The sequence below is a fragment of the Eretmochelys imbricata genome, chromosome 2 (genome assembly GCF_965152235.1).
Source record: "Eretmochelys imbricata isolate rEreImb1 chromosome 2, rEreImb1.hap1, whole genome shotgun sequence".
In the NCBI taxonomy this organism is placed as follows: Eukaryota; Metazoa; Chordata; order Testudines; family Cheloniidae; genus Eretmochelys; species Eretmochelys imbricata.
Window position 1 is genome coordinate 32,254,069 of NC_135573.1, and position 22,562 is coordinate 32,276,630.

General features: G+C 39.7%; 1 protein-coding gene across 1 annotated transcript in view; it reads left to right on the forward strand.

The window, feature by feature from the left end:
• NUDCD1 (NudC domain containing 1) overlaps positions 1-22,562 on the forward strand; it is a 158,009-nt gene that overhangs the window by 56,709 nt on the left and 78,738 nt on the right. The window contains exon 4 of the mRNA XM_077809874.1: positions 8,084-8,267. Coding sequence (XP_077666000.1) covers positions 8,084-8,267 — 184 coding nt within the window. The remainder of the gene's footprint in view (positions 1-8,083; positions 8,268-22,562) is intronic.

Below are 22,562 nucleotides of genomic sequence, written 5' to 3' on the forward strand. Positions count from 1 at the left end.
GGCATTTATACTCCAGCCCCAAAGAGGAAGCACCATGAACAGATATATAAGCCACAGCCTCTTCCATAGCCTTTCTACCACCAACAATCATTTGAACTTCCCCATAAGCACCAAACAGTGCAGAGACCAAGGTATGCAGCTGTGATGTTTCCCCTCTGGTGTTATCTGGACCGGTGATCTGCTAGGTCACTCCAATCCGTGACTCTAGGAGCCAGCCTTACCCTGCTCTCCTGTGAGGTCCCTCAATCCTGAGCTGTTAATGCACAGCCTCTGGCATGTAAGCTGCTCCTTGGATTGTGCAACTGAATGACACTAGCCAATATCTCTGGTCCCAGACACAACCCTAGCAATGTCCAGTTATGCCTGCTGGACGCTGCAAGCTTATATGAGTTTGTCAGTTCAACAAATTGATATGTACCAGGCTTGTTATCCCAAGGGGTGTGTCTGACACACTTCAAACCAAACGCACTGTTTCAGGTAGAATAAACAAACAGATTTATTAACGAAAAAGATAGATTGTAAGTGATTACAAGTCAAAACATAACAAGTCAAATTTAGTCACAATGAAATAAATGCAAAACGCATTCTGAGCTGATCTTAACACTTTCGGTGCTCGTACAAACTTAGATGCTTCTCACTACAGGCTGACTGGTTGCTCTTCAGCCAGGCTCTCCCATTTGATCAGCACTTCAGTCGCTTGGTGGTGATGTCTGTAGATGGAGGTGGAACAGAGGAAGAGCACAGCAAACGTCTCTCACTTTTATCATGTTCTTTCTTCCTTCTTGACTTTGTCCCCTCACCCTTTCAGAGTCAGGTGAGCATTACCTCATCACAGTCCCAAACTGACCAAAGGAATGTGGGGGTGACTCACTCAAGAGTCACACAGATCCTTTATTGTTGCTAGGCCAGTGTCCTTTGCTCCTGTGATGCTGGGCTGGGTTTGTCCCATCCCTGCCCTAATGAGGTGTGAACTGCCACTCTGCTCTTAGAGAGTTTTTGCCTGGGCTTGCTTTAAGCCATGAGGACACATTTTCAGCCTCATAACTATATATGTGAAATTACAACCTATAACATTACTATAACGTTACCATAACAACAATGCTCAGTACATCATGGGCCTTCCGAAGACACCCGACATGACAAACTTTGCATTAGATATCACACAATCATATTATAAGGATGAACATGGGTGTGTAGGGTGTTCCCACGAGATAGAGAACATCTTAGAAGCCCCATCCTTTGAAGATAGCTATCCTTCTTGCAACCTCATCTACTGGCTAAAAGTTACTTGTGACAGGACGCTTGGGAGTTGCACACCATTGCAAGGATATAATCCCCACCAGTTTCCAAAGTCAGCTTTGGTGGCCAACAAGTGTACTTTGCCTACAACTGGGGAGCTACAACAATGGACAAGTGTGTACTAGATATCTTCCACTTTGGCTATGCTGTCAAGTTTTTCTCCACCTCCTCCAAAACCCCATTTCTGAGCTCCCTTCAGAGACCACTCACAAGGAGATCCTCTAACCAGAAGTGGAATCTCTTCTCAAGTGAGGAACTGTGGAGTTAGTGCCACCTCAACAGCAAGAGAAAGAGTTCTATTCCAACTATTTCGTAGTTCCCAAGAAAAAGGGAGGCTGGAGGCTCATTCTTTACCTATACCAGCTAAATATTTTTATTTGCAGATTAAAATTTTGCATGGTTACATTTGACATCAATAATTTCCTCCTTGGAAAAAGAGAGTCTGCAGCTCTCAACACAAAAGAGGCTTACTTTTGTGCAGACATTCACCCATCCCACAGAAGGTTTCTCAGGTTTCTGGTAGAATAGGAATTTTACCAGTTTAGGATACTCCCATTTGGTCTGGCAGTTGCATCCACGGTCTTTACAAAGGTCTGCACAGTGGTGGCTGTACAGATTAGTTGAATGGGCTATGCCACCTTCCCATACTTGGACAACTTGTTTTTAACAGGCGGATCCTGTCTGGAGGTTTAGTCAGCAACCTTATCTTTCTCTGCCTCCTAGCATTCTTGGGTATCTGCATAAACATGGAAAAGTCTACTCTGAATGCTCCGGAGATCATAGACTTTATAGGGGCATTGGAGTCCTTTTCCTACCTCCCACACCCAATGCGGTGGTGATCACAGATGCATCGCTCGTAGGCTGGGGAACCCATATGGGCGTTCACACAGCACAACGCATATGGAAACCTTGAGAAGCCAGGATGCATATCAATCTCCTGGAATGAATGGTGGTCAGCCTGCAGTATACTCTTGCCACTCGTAAAATCCCGACATGTCCAGATAATTTCAGACATTACAGCAGTCTTCAATATAACCATATGGGGACAAAATCCCTTCTGCTGTGCATAGAGGCGGTCAGCTGGAACTAGAGTATTTGGAACTACGTCACGGTCTCTGCACATTCCTTTCCAGGTGCTTAGCATGCGCTTGTAGACAGTCTCAGCAAGTATTTCACCTCTGATCAATTACTCCTGAGGGTATTTTGTGCCACTGCGCAGGCACAGAATTCATATCATCCTCATATTTCTTTGCTTCCCCACAGAAAAATGACTTCTGAGGGAAAAGAAAGGGAAGCCGCAATAGTGGTCACTCGCTCCTCCCCGGCAGCCCTGAGCTTTGTAATGGGAGCCAGATGGTAGAACAACTTTTGTGCACCTCTGGAGTAAGGACACGTAATCTGAGAAGCAGCTTGGAATTTGGAAAGGAGGAATCAGAACAACCTCTGTGAAAGTTTGCAAGTTAAATTACCTTGCATGGATAGTTAATGACACAAGATCACCCCCTTCTGAACTACTTCTGAGACTTCTTGCCACTACTTTGCTAAAACACAACCATACTTGATTAGATACTAGAAATATGCAACTGGGCTGCACTATTGCCAATCGTTTATTTAAAAAAATATATAGTTTATTACAACAACTGAGAATTAATCATGTAAGAGAGCTCTTCAAATATGATAGTGTTTTTTAAAAAAATGTGCTTGTCAAATTGGGAAACTGGAGTGCCATTCAACTATGCTGCCAACCTGGAAAGATACACTCAGAGGAGTGTGTTGCATTTGCTTTAGAAAAAATATTACAGACTAAAAATAATAAATGACGACAACATGCATACAATTCTGGTGAACCCACATCAAGAAATCTACTATAACACAAAGTATTTTGGACTCCGTGTTCACAACTAAGGCAACTATAATAACTATTAATGAACCTACCTTACTGGATGCTTGCCTAGAATTAATCACTGTAAATGGAAGACCATTTAAACTAATGGAGGATTCAGGATTTTGCAAAATTGTTGACCGCTTACTGGAAGGCCTGGGGAGGAAACTTAAACGGAACTGTGAATGTGTACGAGACAAAATTGCCATTGTAGCACCAACCATTCCGGAGGGGATCAAAAAAAGAGATCAAGGGATAATTAATTTAATTGAAAGTGTATTGTGCCACACAATTTGGCTGATCCCTTTTAGGGATTAACATTTGATACGTTATTGCGGAACAATTTGTTCTTTGGACCATAGCATTGAAAGAGATCAAAGAAAGACACATCTCTGAATATTTAAAAATCTATGATTATTAAAGTGGTTGGTATGTATGAAATCACCCCAAGCCATGTAAAATATATAATATAATAATATATATATAAAAATATGAAAGCAGTGAAGATAATGATTGATGACCAGGAAACTGGAAAAACAGAATAACAAATTCAGAATGAAGAACAAACAAAGTTTACTCTTTTAGGAAGATGTTAAAGAAGATATGGACCAGATCAGAATGATTTGATTCATATGGTTGAAGAAGCTGTACTTAATATATCTGCTGAGGCCATGGGTGTAAGATTGAAGGGAGTTTACTGTCCTGCCCATACACTACATCTTGCAGTTGAAGACTAATTCAGGGAATGCACAATCTGACCTTATTCATAAAGCTCAATATGTCTGTGTTTAAAAAAACAAAAAACAACCAAACAAACAACAAAACTGAGAAACCAAACAATATTGGTAGTGATCAGAAAATTCAAATAAAAAGCTCACTCTTAGATTGTCTTACCAGGTGGCGCTCAATTTATTACTTGAGTGACTCTTGGAGCTCTGGGATTTCTGACAGGACCTGGCCACATCAAACCATGAGCTTTATGTGACAAAAACAGAATGGAGTGCCATTGAAGGCATCACAATTGCATTGAAGCCTGCTAAAGTGATGACAAAGATTCTTCAATATGAACCACTGACCATGGGTGACTTAAGGTGCTTGGTTAGAATTTCAACTGGAAGTATCAAAAGTCTCTTCTCCTTTTACTGAATCGTTACTGGCTTCAATGAAAAAATGAAGAAAAAAAAATCTGTTTTTGAAAATTATATCTTTCTCTTATGTACATAGTTTGATCCTAGATATCCGCTACTACTGTCAGAGGAGAACAAAGTCAAAGCAAAATTTCATTTCACTAAAATGTGGACAAAAATGGAAATGCTTCAGTCAGAAGTAAAAAATGTGATCTGAATCAATATCAGACCTGTCTAACATTGAAAGATCTGAGGATGAATTGGAACTTCTTAAAGCTTGTGAAATATCCAAAAAGGAAGATATCTGGATGAAGAAAAGGATTGGGCCAGTTGATTCATTTGTGGATGAGCCGTGTCTCAAGTAAGAAAGAAAACATATTAGGCTGTTGAACATTTCTTGGCAACATACATTTTTCCATTGCAACAAAATCTTATCAGTGTGGCTTATGCTGAACGCCGTTGATGCTAACAATGTGCAAACCCAGCAGAACCAGATAGTGAGGACTGAGTGAATTGAGAAATTTCTGTAACCTTCTCTTGTGATTACCTCAAAAAAGTGTGTGAGGATCCATTTTTCCTATGCCTTTTTAGAGCTCTGTACCAGGGCTAGAGAGCACAGTTCCAGTGAAAAGCCACCACTTGAATGTGCGCTCTGATGCACAGATTGGTTATAAAGCCAGAAAGAATCAGAAATCTACCCACTCAGTGACGATAGGCAGCAGGTTTAAAACAAATAAAAGGAAGTATTTCTTCATACAACGCACAGTCAACCTGTGGAACTCTTTGCCAGAGGATGTTGTGAAGGCCAAGACTATAACAGGGTTCAAAAAAGAACTAGATTAAATTCATGGAGGATCGGTCCATCAATGGCTATTAGCCAGGACGGGCAGGGATGGTATCCCTAATCTCTGTTGAAGCTGAATTGACTCTGGGGGATGGATCACTTGATGATTACCTGTTCTGTTCATTCCTCTGACGCATCTGGCATTGGCCACTATTGGAAGACAGGATACTGGGCTAGATGGACCTTTAGTCTGACCCAGTATGTCTGTTCTTATGGTTCCCCATTTACAATTACATTGTGAGACATATCAGGCAATTTTTAATTTTTTAATGTGTGCCATGTTGGATTTGTATTGCTCTGGACATTTCTTAATCAAAATGTTGTTGTGCGGTACCAAGGCAAATGATTTACAGAAGCATATTATAATGACGTTATTCCCTTTTCAGAGTAGCAGCTGTGTTAGTCTGTATTCGCGAAAAGAAAAGGAGTACTTGTGACACCTTAGAGACTAAATAAATTGGTTAGTCTCTAAGGTGCCACAAGTACTCCTTTTCTTTTTGTTGTTCCCTTTATCAACCAAATTTGTAATCGCATTTTAAAATATCAAGTTAGTTTGGCAAGATCTATTTTCTATAAAATGTGTTAATTAGCATTAATTATATTAACTTTATTTAATTGTTTGTTAAGAATCCTTTCTCAGCTGTTCCATTTATTTTGCCTAGGATCAGTGTCAGGCTGAAAGGCCTATAACTGCCTGGATCATTGTGTTAACTCCTTTTAAATGTTGGCACAAAATTATTTTTCTTTCACTCTTCTGGAGCTTTCCGAGCATTTTGAGAGTTATTGAAAATCAATATTAATGATACAGAGAGCATCTTGCCCTGCTCTTTTGAAACTTTTGGATGCAAGTTATCAGGACCTGCTGATTTTAAAACGTCTTGTGTTAGTAGCTGTTGTTCAGTATTCTCCGTAGTTACTGTTGAAATGGGAAGTATTTCATCATGATATGAATATATCTTCTGTTTTTACAGAATAGAAGTATTACAGAACAGAAATATTTATTGAACAAGTCTTCCTTTTCTGTATTGACAGCTGTATCGTTTCCATCTAGTAACATATCAGTGCCATTGTTATTATCACTTTTGTTCCTAATATACTTGAAAAAACTCCTTTATTGTCCTTAACTTTGCTGGCCATCCATTTCTGCTTGTTCTTTTGCTACAATTTCTACAATTACTAACTTGATTTGTAGTCATTGCTATCAACTTTTGCTTTTTTTCCATTTGCCTTTTCATTTGTTATACACTGTGTTTTTAATTTTTATAATAGCTTTCACTCCCCCTCTAAGCCATATTTTTTTAATTTTTTTTTTCTCTTAAACCAGTGTGGCCTTCTTTATCAATTGTGACTTTTGGGGCACCTATTAAAATGTTCATAAACAGTTGCCCATTATCATTCACATTTTTCCATTCAAATTCTTTATATCGGCTGCCTTGGCTTATCATTGTTTTCAGCTTTGCGAAACTGGTCCTTTTAAAGCACCAGCTATTACTGGTTTGGACTTGATTCTGTTTGCACATGTGACAATTTGGGGGAAGTCTGTAAAACGTACGAATTCTGGTTGATATTGTGAAGTTGTTGCTCTGAAAAATTGCAGTGTCATAAATTACCCTCTGTGTGTGTGTGTATGTGTGATCATTGCGGATAGATTAGGGACAATTGTTGCTTGTTAAAATTCAATGACTGCTTATTCAATGTGAAGCACCATGGAACAATGGGTTTTCTCCATCTTGTGGGTAGGTGCTTAAGGAGGTAGTCATCCTGTTTTCTAGTGTGATTTGGTGGTCTGTCGCAGACACATAATAGTACCCTGTATTTGTTACGACATTGATCGGTCAGCATGCAAGATCATTTTCTTTTGAGTTGTCAGTGACTTTGAAATCGGTAATCTCATTTTTGACAGTTTGCCATTCTCCGTCCGCTTCTGTGCGCTCCATTCTTCCTAAACAGGTTATAACCATTGATTTTAACATTACTGTCATGCCAATCTTCTCACCAGACTTCAGCAGTACCAACTAGGTTTAATTTTTGTTCAGAAATGAGCAATTTCTAATTCCTCTTGTTTTATTACACAGGCTCCTGGTATAGATGTATAGGCAATTAAAAAATTCCTATCTTCATGTCCTTTTTTGTCTTGATCAATTTTCTCAACATTTTGATACTGTGCTTGTTTTACCTGAGACAGAATAAAAAGATATATGGTCTCCAGAACCAAAGTTTCTATTACTGTAGCTCCCATCTCTGGATCAGTTTAAATGACTGAAACTCTTGGACTTTTCTTCTGCAACAATCCCACATTCTAATACATTCATCTGGTAACCACTGTATGGTTCAAGATTTAAGATCAGGCAGTTCTGATCTGCTTTCATCAAAATGTGGGAGCAGAATCAGCTGCTCCAAACTCCACTCACAGATTTTAATAAGGAACTCCCCCATCTCAGCAATTTCAAAATCATTAATTTCCTCCTCTTCCTCCATTTAATAATAGGCATTTATCATACACAGTTTTCTACAGCTGTCTAGTAAAGGAACCCTTCAAAGTTTAATGATAAACAACTCGTTAACCAAAGAAGGTTGTTTTAAAAAATCTGATTTTGTTTTCCACAATTGATTTATTGTCAAAATCATCATGTATCCACTATCTTACTGTGTTTGCATAGTACGGAGCATAATAGGCCTTTTAGCTGCTACTTTATTATTAATTTGTATATTAAAGAGAATGTCAAAACTATGTGGGAAAAGCAGGCAGGACGAACAACCCAGAGGTGGAAGCCACTGAGTGATCTGTGTTGGCAGTGAAATCCTTGGGGTAGCTTCAGTAAACTTTCTCATTCCTTTTCTAGTGGATAGCAAAGTAGCTACTATGGACTCTTCCCTTTCCCCTCCAACCTCTCTTTCTTTCTTTTTTTTTTTCTTCTTTCTGATTTACAGATTATGTTTAATGAAGAATTTGGGAGTCCCTTTGTTATAGCCCACAGTGTTTCCTTTGTAAAGTCAGATGTGCATTCAGTAGCTGGGCTTCTGCTTCGAGTAGAAAAAGATGAACTGGATGCAAAAGGAAGTGGCTTCCATGTGTCCTTGGAGTGGATTACAATCACAGAAGTAGACAAAGAGGGTGAGTATTTTGTTTATATTCTTGGCAGATATTTTGAAAAGCTGCAACCTCACTATTTAAAAAAATTATTGTATATGATTTGTCATTTCACAATGCTAGTTATTTTAATTACGTTTTTCAAAACTTTAACTCAGTTTTCTATCTTGATTATTTTTTTTTTTCCAATTTGAGTTGGGGGTGGGGAATGGAAACCTTTAATTTGCTAAATATCTCTGAGGCCAATTAACGGATAAACAATACAGACACTTATTTGATGTGGGTGACTAGAAGAAAAGGTCAGTGCAGTAGCACTTCACATATGGAGATGTAAATGCAAATTTCCAGAGTGGTCCCAAATAAAAATGTTAGGTCCTCTCACCATAGTCTTAGCAAACCTTTGTTCCAGTCTCCAAACCACTGGACAATTAGGTACTGTTTTCAGCCTCTGGTCTTGGAACTTGAATGGTAAGGGGATTTACAAATTAGGATTAGAAGATGAATATAAGGAGACATAGGTATACAAATCAGTAGTATATAGAGAGAACATTGAATGCTCTTTAACCTTTTCTATAGTAAAAAGAGCAAGGAGACATTGAATTAAGTTGAAAGGCAACATATTTAAATCTGGCAGTGATTTTTGTATACAGTGTACAGTGATTAAACTGTGGAACTCATTGCACTTAGATATCATCGATGCCAAGAGTTTAGTAAAATCCAGCAAAGTATATATGTATAGATATATATGGCGAGATAGCTAGATGAATGAGTTAATAATATAAACATCCATAGTTGCATTAAATAGGCTAACTTTTTTATAAGGAATCTAAGACCACATGTCTGGGAATGTAAGCCAACGAGTAACTGATTGCAGGGGTGGGGAAGCTCATTTTTGAAGTTTTAGGAATTAAATTATTCCTGGCTTGTAAGGATCATAGAAAATCAGGATAAGTAAAGTACAGAGCAGCTAATTTACTTTTTTCTGTCATCTTGGTTCGCTCTCTCCCCGCCCCTGCCTGTTCTCCTCTTTCTCTATCTTAACATGTTTTTTGTTGTTGTTTTTTCTCCAGCCTTTTCTCCCAGATCAAATTTCTAAGGGTCTGTTGCAGCCTAAATAGCATATCTGTGCCTTCTGGTTCATAAGCATTCTTTTAGACTCTTGGATGCAGAAGATACTGAGTTAACAAGACTGGACTATTTTCAGAGTGGTAGCCTTGTTAGTCTGTATCAGCAGAAAGAAAAGGAGTACTTTTGGCACCTTAGAGACTAACAAATTTATTTGAGCATAAGCTTTCGTGCACTTCATCAGATGCTTATAGTGGAAAATGTAGTAGGAAGATAGATAGATACACACAGAGAACATGAAAAAATGGGCCATACCAGCTCTGACGAGACCAATCGATTAAGGTGGGCTGTTATCAGCAGGAGAAAAAAAACTTTTATAGTGATAATTAGGATAGACACAAGTCAGACATCAAGAATTAGAACATTCAAAAACCAGTTGGAGAATACTTCAGTCTCCCTGGACACTTAATTACAGACCTAAAAGTTGTAATTATTCAACAAAAAAAGTCAAAAACAGACTCCAAGAAACAGCAGAACTGGAATTAATCTGAAAACTGGACACCATTAAATTAGGCTTGAATAAAGACTGGGAATGGATGAGTGATTACACTAACTAAAAACTATTTCCCCATGCTAATTTCTCCCCTAATGTTACTCACACCTTCTTGTCAACTGTTTGAAATGGGCCATCCTAATTATCACTACAAACATTTTTTTCTCCTTCTAATAATAGCCCACGTGAATCGATTGATCTCATTAGAGCTGGTATGGCAACCCCCATTTTTTCATGTTCTCTGTGTGTGTCTATCTATCTACTGTATTTTCCACTACATGCATCTGATGAAGTGGGCTTTAGCCCACAAAAGCTTATGCTCAAATAAATTTGTTAGTCTCTAAGGTGCCACAAGTACTCCTCATTCTTAAGACTGGACTATTTGATTCTGCTCAGCTCTGTTACCATATATAGTATCCTAGCTCTCAGGGAATTAGACTCCATTGAACATGCTTATGAGGTCTCTAAATGTTTTAATATTAGAGGAGGCTCTTTTCTAGATGACTTGTCAGTTAAGAGTGAAATAAATGGCCTGAAGATGTAATAATAAAAAAAGGTTTGGGTATTGCTGAGGAGGATTCTCCATCTCCTCCTTCCTTACCACTATGCTGAAGCACTCTAAAGATCAGGATGAAGGTCCCATGCTGCAATTCAGTGGTTGCAGGAGAGAAGCTCTGTACCCAAAGGTCCCACATTCTTTTTCAATTTATAAAGAAGCATCTAATATTAGCCACCCCTCCAGTAAGGCTCAGCTGGGCACTGTGGGAGAACTATTCCAGCCTAGATCTACGTTAATTCCTCTTTGCATCATAGCAGTGGGAGGTGGGGATTTTAAAGGGAGTTGAGAATCTGCAGTTTGGAGCATGAGATTAAGGAAATGACTTTTATGACCTCCCCTCCTCCTGAATGAGTATAACCTTCATCTGGGGTGTTGACACTTTTTGTGTTGCTTTTTATGCTGAAATTTTTTTGGCTAGATAGGCCTACCTCAGAGCTAGTATTTAGGACTTGTAAAGAAAGCCTGCTAGTATTTTCAGCTGAATTTAGCTCTAATGTATTGTTTATCTGTTTCAGTTGATTATACTTTTGTTTAGTCTTCCTTGTACTATCTTTATTTCTAGTTTAACTTCAATTTTTGTTTCGAATTTTTACAAAAATTCTTGGAGATCCCCTAATCAGTTGATACAGAAGAGTAAAGATTTATTCATTCCGTATGTTCTAGTTAAATGACCTTTAAATTTCTTTGTATTGACTACTGTTTTTCTTGTTACTTTTTGTGAGCAAAGATCTTCTTTGCTCCTTATCTTTCCTGCTTATTCTAAAGTACAGCTTTAAGGAATAAAGATAGTAATGCATACTTGTATATATCCCCTGTATTCCCATCTATGTGAGCATAACTGAGCATAACTGTGTGCTCATCCTGGTTTAAGTTTAGTGAGAGTATAAGAAATCATCTACTCGTAAAGAGGAATTTTTTCACTATGCTGAAAACTCCACCAGTGTTAGCAGGGAAGTGCAGTGTTACCGTACCATGCTAGCTACCAGCATTGACATTTAAGATGGCATGTCTGCTTTAAGGCAATCTATGTGCGCAGAAGGAGCCAATTCTATTGTACTGAGCTTTAGAAGGTTTTATACTATATTCCTTACTAAAGGTTGAGGATCTTCACCTTTCTCCATAGTCATTTTAAAGAACTAATGTGAACATTAAATGTTTAAAAGGTCTAAACAATGTTTAAAGAATATTCCCAGTCAATGGGAGCTGCAGAACCAGCACTTGGGGCGAGAGCAGCTGGCAGAGTCCCCTGGCTGCCCCTAGGCATAGGATTCCGGGAGCCACGTGAAGTCACAGCATGCACAGAGCAGGGCAAGTCCCCGACCCCACTTCCCAGCTGGAGCATCAGAGCAGGACAAGCCCCCAACCCCGCTCCCCAACGGGAGATCAAGGGCCAGATTAAAAGGCTGTAGTTTGCCCATCTCTGGTCACGTGGGAACACTGATATTCATCCCAGTATTCTATGCTGCCTTCATATGTGGATTTTCTTTTTCCGTTAATAAATTTGGTTATGTAAAAAGAGCAAAATATTAGAGCTGAAGTCAGCTATGGAAATCCAAAATTATTATCTTACTCTAACTTTATGTACACCACTAGAAATATATGGAAAAATATTTTTGTTTAGATAACACTTCAGAGAATAGGAATAATTCATTTTACCTGGAAATAACATGGCTGTTCTAATAAAATCATTTGTGCCTCTCTTCTTATCCTCAGTTAAAGTGTACAGAGTAGATAACCTTGAAGAAAAGGTTTTGCAAGAGGGCTGTAGATTAAAGGCAGGTGAAAATACCAATTTTTTGCTGAAAATGTTGGAGTTTCTTTAATTTTCTTCAGACTTCACCATAATGTTTTCATACTTTTTTGTGAGTAACTTGGGAAAAAATCAATTTCCAAAAACTAAACCTTTTTGGTTTGGTTTTGTCGGAAAACCAGAACATTGTCAAATACAATTTTTCTGTATTAAAATATATATATATATATATATATACACACACACACACATATTTTTACAAAAAGCCATTTTTCAAAATTTTGACCAGCTCTACCGTAGATGATACATGGACTATATACCTCAGAATAAGTTTTGCTTCTCTTTCAAAGAGCCATTTATATTGTTTACTTTAATCTAGCAGGTAACACAAGGTATTCTTGTTAATTTTCTGTGTAACAAGGTTTTTATCAATGAAAAGACTCAAACCAGCAAGAAGTAGTGATCAGTCCTTTCGACTGTGAAGTTAGGCAACGTAAACTTCTTCAATAACTTGGTACTGGTATAATGCCTTTTGTCTTCAAAGTGTTCTACACACATTAATTTTAAGAACCTAATACAAGATATTTTAATGTTAGTCATAACATTATTTAAATGAAAATTGTTCAATGTTACTAGCTGGTTGTATAATTGAAAGTGTACATTGAATAATTGAATATTTACACACTTATGGCTGTAGCCTTTACTCAGTTCATTCCATCAATAGGCATTCTGCATGGGGTGGGCTCTTATTGTTTGTACTGTACACCCCTATGAATCCAATACCTGTCAAAAAGCTCAGTACCATTGTGTGCGTCTGAGCTGTGGGAATCCATGCCCCAGTTGTTCCCTCTCTTCTCTATAAAATGAAAAGCCCAGCAACAGCTTGGACTCTGAACTCCTGGGATGTTAAATGAATGTCTCATTGATTTGGTGAATATTTCTGCATGGCTTTATGCCTTTACAAGAATGACAGGTTGCCCTGCCACCTTAATGCACAGAGAGATTGCATTTATGTGAAATTTTAGGGTTTTGATAAGGGAAAGCTTGCGCTGGAAAAGGAAATCTTGATGAGTTTCCTTTGGTGAATAAATTCAAGTGATAAAACAGCTGAAATTGAGACTGATTATAGATAATTTGCAACTCACTGAAGAATATAGCTTGGGATATTTGTTTCATTGCTGTATAATTTGATGATGTTGATTGAAGACCCTGGTTACAGGAAACTCTTCCTATCCTTGAATATTAATGATAAACAGGCACATTTTCTAACTACAATCAATACAAAAATAACTATGAAGTTTCAAAAAGCAAATTTAAATTATAAAGAACTATATTTCTCATTTTAAAAATATAATTCACAGTGATGGATGAGCCTGACTTGTAGATTAAATTAAATAAATACATCCATGTGAAGTTGAATTGAGGCAATACAAAAGCCTTAAGTAAATTTTTTATAAGTGTGGGATCATGATGCTTCATTTTTGTTGCCACCTTTGAAGAAAATTGTGTATCACAGAAATATATGGATGAAAATATGGAAACTTTCAAAAGTGAAAGCTGGGAAGTCCTCCTTCAGAGAAGATTTTGGATGAACAATGTCATGCTCACTTGAAACTGTGTGCGGACCATCTGCGGTAGAAAACTTCACTTAGTTTTGAGGTATGCCCTTCAGGACAGACACGCTACTCTTGTGCACAGTGCTCAGATGATGCATGTTCTTTGTCCAACCCTTATCTTTTGATTTGGATGTTCCCAATTTCTGGTCATCCCTCTTGGCCCCTTTTTCATTCTACCTGAATTCCACTAATTGGGATGTCTTGTTTTCAGATGTGTGATCTAATGTTTTAAGATTCTGGGAAAACTAGACATTTTTGGTCAGTGTGCTATATCCTCAAGCTACTCCCTGGCTAGCCTGCAGTACCTCTAGTTCCCCTGACATCCTGGGCAAGAACGATTGAGACTAATAACTAATCCCCCTTTTCCTGGTTGGAAACAGGTTGCCAACTGCTCCTGGCAGAGGTAGTATAATCTTTTGTAGGGCTCTGGGCCAGAGCAAGTGGGGGCCCCTCTGCATCCCTTCCACATGCAGTCTCCCCCAACCCCACCTATGCATCTGCCGGGGAGTGGGGTCAGGGCGCAGGGGCTTCCCCCGCTCCCCAGCAGGAGTGCTGGGCAGGTGGAGCAGGTTTGGGCATGGGGGAGCCCCTTTTTCCAAGGTTCCCCCTCAATTGGCCAGGGCACCTGGACATGGGCCCAGTGACTAATCCGCCACTGGCTCCTGGCGGAGTTCAGATGCACCTGTACAGAGCTTATAAATTCTGTACTGCTCTACTGGCTCTTTTAACTATGCACTTCTTTAAGAGTGCTGTTGTTGCACGCATAAACTGTGCATGCTTCATAGCGGTTAGGAAATACAAGTAGATGTTAGTTAACTTGGCCATATTACATACACTTTCCTTGTGCAACGTTGTCACACTTATGTTCTTCTTATGTTTTTGCATTTCCTGAGTGTGTGTTGCACTAGCCTAGTATTGTTCCACCTTTAACGTTGCATTAAAAATAATTTTCATTTATTGTAATTATAAAGTTCAATGAAGGAAAAGGTGTGATTAATCATTTAAAAACTAAATTACAATTGTCAACATGCAGCAAAATTTAATAAGAATTATAATCTTTCAACTACATTTTTTTATAGTAAGCAAATAAATTCTCTAAACCTAGAACAAATATTATAGTGCTGTACTTTTTAGAGGGAAGTATAAAACTTGATCAGCAGCAAAACTTTATTTAAGGTTTTATATAAGGAGCAACTGCTATTTAATCACATTTTTGTCAGTATACATATTTCTTTTTCCCTTAAATATAGTAGGAAACTTTTCTTTTTCTTATTAATTATACTGCTCATATCTGGGGTTGTCCACATCTGAAAATGTATTCATATCACTACTTTGATAGACTGGATGAAATTAAGATATAAATCTAGATCTCACACACATTGAAGTGTCTAGACAGTTACTGTTTGGTGTGCAAATTTTTTCTTGTTTGAAAATAACTTCTATATTTGTTACCTGTTAGAGGAAAAAGTGTGTTTCTGTCCTTTCATCAGGAATGTTGATTCATAATCACTAAATCTATATAAAACAGAGGATGTGAAGCCTAATAGAAACCAAAACAAAAAGTGAGGAAATGCCAAGTTTAGGCTGTGAACCCTCTGTGCTTTAACTAGTTTCCAGGTATTTTATATCGGGGGTAGCCGTTTTAGTCTGTAGCCAGAAAAACAACAAGGAGTCCGGTGGCACCTTAAAGACTAACAGATGTATTTGGGCATAAGCTTTTCTAGCCCACTAAAGCTTATACCCAAATACATCTGTTAGTCTTCAAGGTGCCACCGGACTCTTTGTTGTTTTTCAGGTACCTAATGCATCTCATATCTGAGTCAAAATATATCTCTAGTGCTTCTCTGTGTATCAGATGTGTCCCAGTAGAGGGAGACAATTTGTCAGAGCTCTGACTGTCTTAAGTGCAAATGAACTGTGTGTGCACATGCATGTGTGAGGTTTTTTTGTTTTTAACACTACCAGATATCTCTTGTTCATGGTCCAATTGCTTGATAGGTTTTTTTAAATTTTGTTAGACCTCTGAAACATCTTTTGCTAACCAGATGACAGCATGTTTAACTAGTAAACCACAATACATGCTTCATGATCTATATAATAAAACTACAGGATTGTCACTCTTGGATGTACTTGGAGTCAGTGTGTTGCAATGGAAGCATGGTTGAGAGCTTTTTTGTTTTGTTTTGTTCAGAGTATCACCAGGTTGAATCATCACTGCATTTTAGTCTATTACTATACAGTTTTTAATTTCTCAGCCATTTTGACTTTATGAATTACACCAAGAGTTTTAACCATTGTGATGTCAAAGTTAACTCAATCAATCTCCACTCTTACTCTACAGCAGTGGTTCTCAAACTGTGGGTTGGGACCCCAAAGTGGATTGCAACCCCATTTTAATGGGGTTGCCAGGGCTGGCGTTAGACTTGCTGGGACCCAAGGCCAAAGCCCAAGCCCCCACTTCCCCACTGAGCGTCAGGGCTCAGGTTACAGGTCCCCTGCCTGGGACTGAAGCCCTTGGGCTTTTGTCCACCTCCGCAGGCTTTGGCTTCTCCCCTTCCCCGACCCTGGCCAGGGGGGCAGGGCTCAGTCAGGCTCAGGTTTCAGTCTCCCCCCTCCTGGGGTCATGTAGTAATTTTTGTTGTCAGAAGGGTGTCGCAATGCAATGAATTTTGAGAACCCCTGTTCTACTGATAACTTTATTGCAACAGTTTCATGGGCTGTGTGAGCGAGACTGCACAGATGGTAGATTACTTGCCTTAACTGCCATACTCAGCACCCAACTATCACTCACACCAATCAACACAAATCTCCTGGCACAATCTACTCCAGACACAAATCAACACACCCAGCATACACAATAACCCCAAACAGCACTCCGAAGCCTAGAATATCTGAGGCTTTGTCTACCCTTGGAAAGCTAGAGCCGGACAGCTGTAGCGCTTCAGCATAGACACTACCTACGTCAATAGGAGAGGTTCTCTTGTCAGCGAAGGTAATTCACCTCCCCAAGAGGTACTAGTTAGATCAATGGAAGAATTGTTCCATCAACCTAGTGCTGTCTGCACCTGGTGTTAGGTCAGCTTAGTTACATCACTCAGGGGTATGGATTTTTCACACCCCTTAGTAATATAGTTTGGTTGTCTAGCTTTTTAGTGTAGACCCAGCCTGTGTCAGTGTGACATGACGAAAACAGCTGTAAGCATGGTTGAGAGCTCTTTATGTTTAGAATATCACCAGGTTCAATCATGACTGGGATTCGTGGTCTGTTACAGTCCAGTTAAGTTCTCAGTCATTTTTGGTGTTGGTCACATATGGCTTTACAAATTAAACCTGTGTGATCGTATAGGCTTTCAGCTACTAGTTTAAAGTTAACTAACTACAGTAACTCCTTGCTTAACATTGTAGTTATGTTCCTGAAAAAATGCGACTTTAAGCAAAACAATGTTAAGCGAATCCAATTTTCCCATAAGAATTGATGTAAACAGGGGGCTTAGGTTCCAGGGAATTTTTTTTTTGCCAGCCAAAAGAATATATATACACACACACACAGTATAAATTTTAAACAATTTAATACTTGTACACAGTGATGATGATTGTGAAGCTTGGTTGAGGTGGTGGAGTCAGAGAATGGGATATTTTCCAGGGAATGCCTTACTGCTAAATGATGAACTAGAGCAACTGAGCCCTCAAGGATTAACACGTTGTTAATGTAGCCTCACATTCTAAAAGGCAGCACAAATGGAGGGAGGGGAGACAACATGGCAGACAGAGACACACACACCCTGTGTTTGTGTGTGAGAGAGAGAGATGCGCATTGCCCCTTTAAGTATGCTGATACCACTCTAAGTACATTGCCTTTTTAAGTAGATCAGCAAGTTGAGACAGCAGCTGCTGCCAGCATGCTCCCTCCGTCCTGAGCCCTATGGTGTCCTGTCCCGTCCCCACCAGCTCTATGGAGATGGGGTAAGCAGGGGTAGGGGGACACCCCTTCTTCCCCCCCCCCCCACTCTTTGCAACAAGCAGGAGGCTCCTGGGAGCAGCTCCAAGGCAGAGGGCTGGAGCAGCTCCAAGGCAGAGGGCTGGAGCAGCACGTGGCAGTGGCGGGAGGGACAGCTGAACTGCTGGCAACTGATAGCCTGCTGGGCAGCTGCCCCTCTTCCTGCAAAAGAAGTGGACAAAGCAGGCGGCTGCCAAACAATGTTCGAAGGGAGCATTGTGCAACTTTAAAAGAGCATATTCCCTAAATGATCAGCAACGTAACAGCGAAACAACATTAACTGGGATGACTTTAAGTGAGGCATTACTATGCAGTAGAACATCTTGGGAATGGAGGTTGTTCGTAATGTCTGAAATGTTCGCAACTCTGAACAAAACATTATGGTGGTTCTTTCAAAAGTTTACAACTGAACATGAGACTTAACATAGGTTTGAAACTTTTCTCTTAATTTAAATGAAACAAGCATAGAAACAGTTTCCTTACCTTGTCAAATGTTTTTAATCTTTTCCTTTTTATAGTAGTTTATATTTAACTCAGTACTGTACTATATTTGCAATTTTTCCCCTCTTTCCCCCGTCTCTGCTGTTGCCTGATTGTGTACTTCTGGTTCCAAATGAGTTTGTAACTCTGGTGTTTGTAACTATGAGGTTATACTGCATTTTGAAAAGTGGGGTGGGGAGGGAGCATCATTGCTAAGATCTTGTATGATATACTTCTATCCTGGGGCAAAACATTATGATCATCTTCAAAAAATAAATTAATAATAATAATAATGACATAGCTCTTCTATAGTGCTCTTTTATCATAGACTTCAATATGGTTTTTTTTTATGCAAGTGTTAGTACAACTTTAATGCTTGGCATTTACAAGTACTGCTTTACATTTTTTCAAAGTATATTAATAATACTAGTTATTGCCTCTATGTCCTGTTGAAGTAGATAATTAGGGATAATATTACCTACCTTGTAGATTGGGAGTCTGAGCCAAACAGGTTTCAGAGTAACAGCCGTGTTAGTCTGTCTTTGCAAAAAGAAAAGGAGTACTTGTGGCACCTTAGAGACTAACCAATTTATTTGAGCATGAGCTTTCGTGAGCTACAGCTCACTTCATCGGATGCATACCGTGGAAACTGCAGTAGACATTATATACACAGAGACCATGAAACAATACCCCCTCCCACCCCACTGTCCTGCTGGTAATAGCTTATCTACAGTGATCATCAGGTTGGGCCATTTCCAGCACAAATCCAGGTTTTCTCACCCTCCGCCCCCCCCTCCCCCCACAAACTCACTCTCCTGCTGGTAATAGCCCATCCAAAGTGACCACTCTCTTCACAATGTGTATGATAATCAAGGTGGGTCATTTCCAGCACAAATCCAGGTTCTCTCACTCCCTCACCCCCCTCCAAAAACCACACACACAAACTCACTCTCCTGCTGGTAATAGCTTATCAAAAGTGACCATGTGGAGGGTGAGAAAACCTGGATTTGTGCTGGAAATGGCCCAACCTGATGATCACTTTAGATAAGCTATTACCAGCAGGACAGTGGGGTGGGAGGGGGTATTGTTTCATGGTCTCTGTGTGTATATAATGTCTACTGCAGTTTCCACGGTATGCATCCGATGAAGTGAGCTGTAGCTCACGAAAGCTCATGCTCAAATAAATTGGTTAGTCTCTAAGGTGCCACAAGTACTCCTTTTCTTTGAGCCAAACAGGTGACTTGCCTGAGTGGGCATAGTTGGGATTACAACTTGAGAATTTTTTGGCTCCTGGCACCACTATTACACCAGTAGGTCACACTGCCTCACAGTTATAGTGATTGTGAATTTTTTTTAATAACTTGATTCGAGGATCCTAAATCATTGTATAAATGTAATGTTGGCAGGCATCACTTTGCTTATTGCTGAGATGCAGCTACCTGTGTGAAGAAATGTGTTGGCTGTCTATTAGTGCTCAAAACAATACTATGTCCAAATTGATCAGACCCCTTTCGGTGGGGATTTAGGTAGGCAGAATATGATTTGATTTCTTTTTTTAAGAGATCACTTCCACTGTGCAGCTTTTCCCTAACATTATGCTGAACGATGAGTATAATAGGGTATGTGCTTTCAGAGCCAAACAGATTCCAAGATCATTAATGCTGTCCACATTGTTGTTGTCTGCTGTTCTCTGGACAATGTCTCCAAGGACAAAAGTGAACCATTTTGCCAGGAATGGACTCTATAAAACTGAACTTCTAGATGGGTAGACATAGCCAAAAAGTGCACGTGTCATTATTGGAGCAGAATCCACACATGCAATAGAAATCAGAGATGCTTTGTGCATTCATATAATGGGTTTGCATGGTCCAGTGAGTTGGGGCAATTAAATAAATTATGTATATATGTGTACAGTAATATGGGTGAATAGGGAATGAAATAGTATTTGTAAATGTGCCACGGTCATTCCCTGGGTGTAGGCCAGATCTAGAAGGTGGGGTTTTTTTTCTGAATTTGTATTATGTGTTTTGTATACTCAAGTCACATACCTCATTGTTAGGGGGCTTATTCCTTCACCCACTTACTTCCCTGGTCCTTCTCGCATGAACAGAGAGCAACAATACCCGAAGTCCAAAGGTGCAAACAATTCGATGTTTATTGGGGTGAACTTCCAGCAAGCATGATTCCAGTTTCCTTCCTTAGTATCCTCCTTCCCAGCTCTGACACCACAGAGCCTTACACCTGTGTCCCTGTTCCCATTCCTACCCTTAGCCGAACATGATTCCAACTTCCTTACTCCCATTCCCTGTTCCCATTTCCCCCTTTAGCAAAATATGATTCCAATTTTCTTACCCCCATTCCCTGCTCCCATTTCCCACATGCCCATGCCCACCCCCACCCCCACCCACCCCCAGTCACTTCCTCATTGACTACAGATTATATAGTAAAACTTGAGTTCTGCTTAGCTATACCTTAACCAATCATTTTCCTGAAATTTAACTAACCAATCCTAACATATTGTAACATGATTATGTAACCAATTATATCCCACCACCTTAATTAGTTTACACCCAGCAAAATTAATTATACAGCAGACAGGAACAATCACAGAACCAGACAGAGATTATACAGACAAACAATAGCAAAGTGGGAACTACAATGACAAGACAACACAGAAGTGAGGATTTCACATCCCAGCTATTGATAAGTGAGTTCTTGCCAGACAGGAAGCTATCAAACTAAGTTTCCTTTTACATTTTCTAGGCACTTCCCTTTCTCTGGAGGTGATAGGAATACAATCCTGTCCTGATAGTGCCTAACAGCCCAATAGCACCTTATTTCCATGTGACTAGTTTGGAATGTGAGGATGTGACCGTTCGCTTCCCAGCTTATGGCTGCCTCTGCTGCTTAGCCAAAGGCCTGAGCCTAAGCACAGGGCCACAAACTGTCACAGTAAGAGAAGGCCCTTACACTGGCAGACAGTGGTTTTGATTCTTTCTTTTATACCTCTGGAACTAGCCAAGTGATAAGAATACACCTAAATTCTTAAAGCACAGGCCTTTGCAGACAGGCCTGAATATCTATATCCTAACACTCATCACACGGTTTGACTGTCATAGTATGTGTGAAAATTTTCATGCTGGTCTATAAAAACTGGCCATATACTTAAACACACAGCTTAATTGTGGGATTGATACTTTGAAATTTATGAGGGCTTTTTATGCGTGCTGTTTAAACTCAAAGCACAGTTTATGGATTACTGTGATGAAGTTCCTCCAAAGTAAATGTAATAAACCACGGTAATGACACCTTGTGTGCATGTTGAACTCTTTATTTGTAAACAAGCGTGTAACAGAAACTCACAATGTTAAAAACCTGGTAGGCAGACTAGCTGCCAGAAAAACGTACAACGGAACTAACAGTGCAAAACCCACCGAATAGTGGATTAGTGGAAATATAGTGCACAATGGTGCAAAACACTTAGACACTGGCACTGAACAGAGTTTCTGTTCTTTTTGGCCCTTCTAGTGCATTTCATGTGCACAGGCTGCTACTGGACTAGAGTGAAGTGGAAAACCGTAGAGGATATATTTGACAATTCCAACTACAGGTCATTCCTTGTGATATAAACCACCCAAGCCCGGTGTTATCCAAAGGGTGCATGGCCTGCAGGACAAGGTAGCATGGGGCTACCATAGGAAGAGATCCAGCTGGAGCCTGCAGTCTTATTGCCATGAGCATCATCTCACACAGTTCTTTCTATGTGCTCTATCTTCCTCAACTTGCATTCCTACTCCAAAATTTGCACTGCCTATCTCTTTATGCTGTTCAGCCTTTCTCTTTTCCCACCCCTGCCACCCATGACTTGCATCTTTGTCTCTTTGGTATTCCAGCTGCTGGTTGGCCTTCTGCAGGATTTCACCCATTATTTTGACTTGTGCTTGCTTCCTCTGTGCCCACGCAGCACAGTTCACACCCCAAGGCTCCTTGTTGCCCATGCAGGTCTTGCCCACATGCTCAGTGTCTAATTGCCATATTTGGGGTCGGGAAATAATTCTTCCCTGGGTCAGACTGGCAGACTCTGGGGGGTTTTCACCTTCCTCTGCAGCATGGGGCACAGGCCACTTGCATGTTTAAATTAGTGTAAATGGTGGATTTTCTGTAACTTGAAGTCTTTAAATCATGATTTGAGGATTTCAGTAACTCAGCCAGAGGTTATGGGTCTATTTCAGGAGTTGGGTGAGGTTCTATGGCTTGCAATGTGCAGGAGGTCAGACTAGATCAGCAGTTCTCAAACAG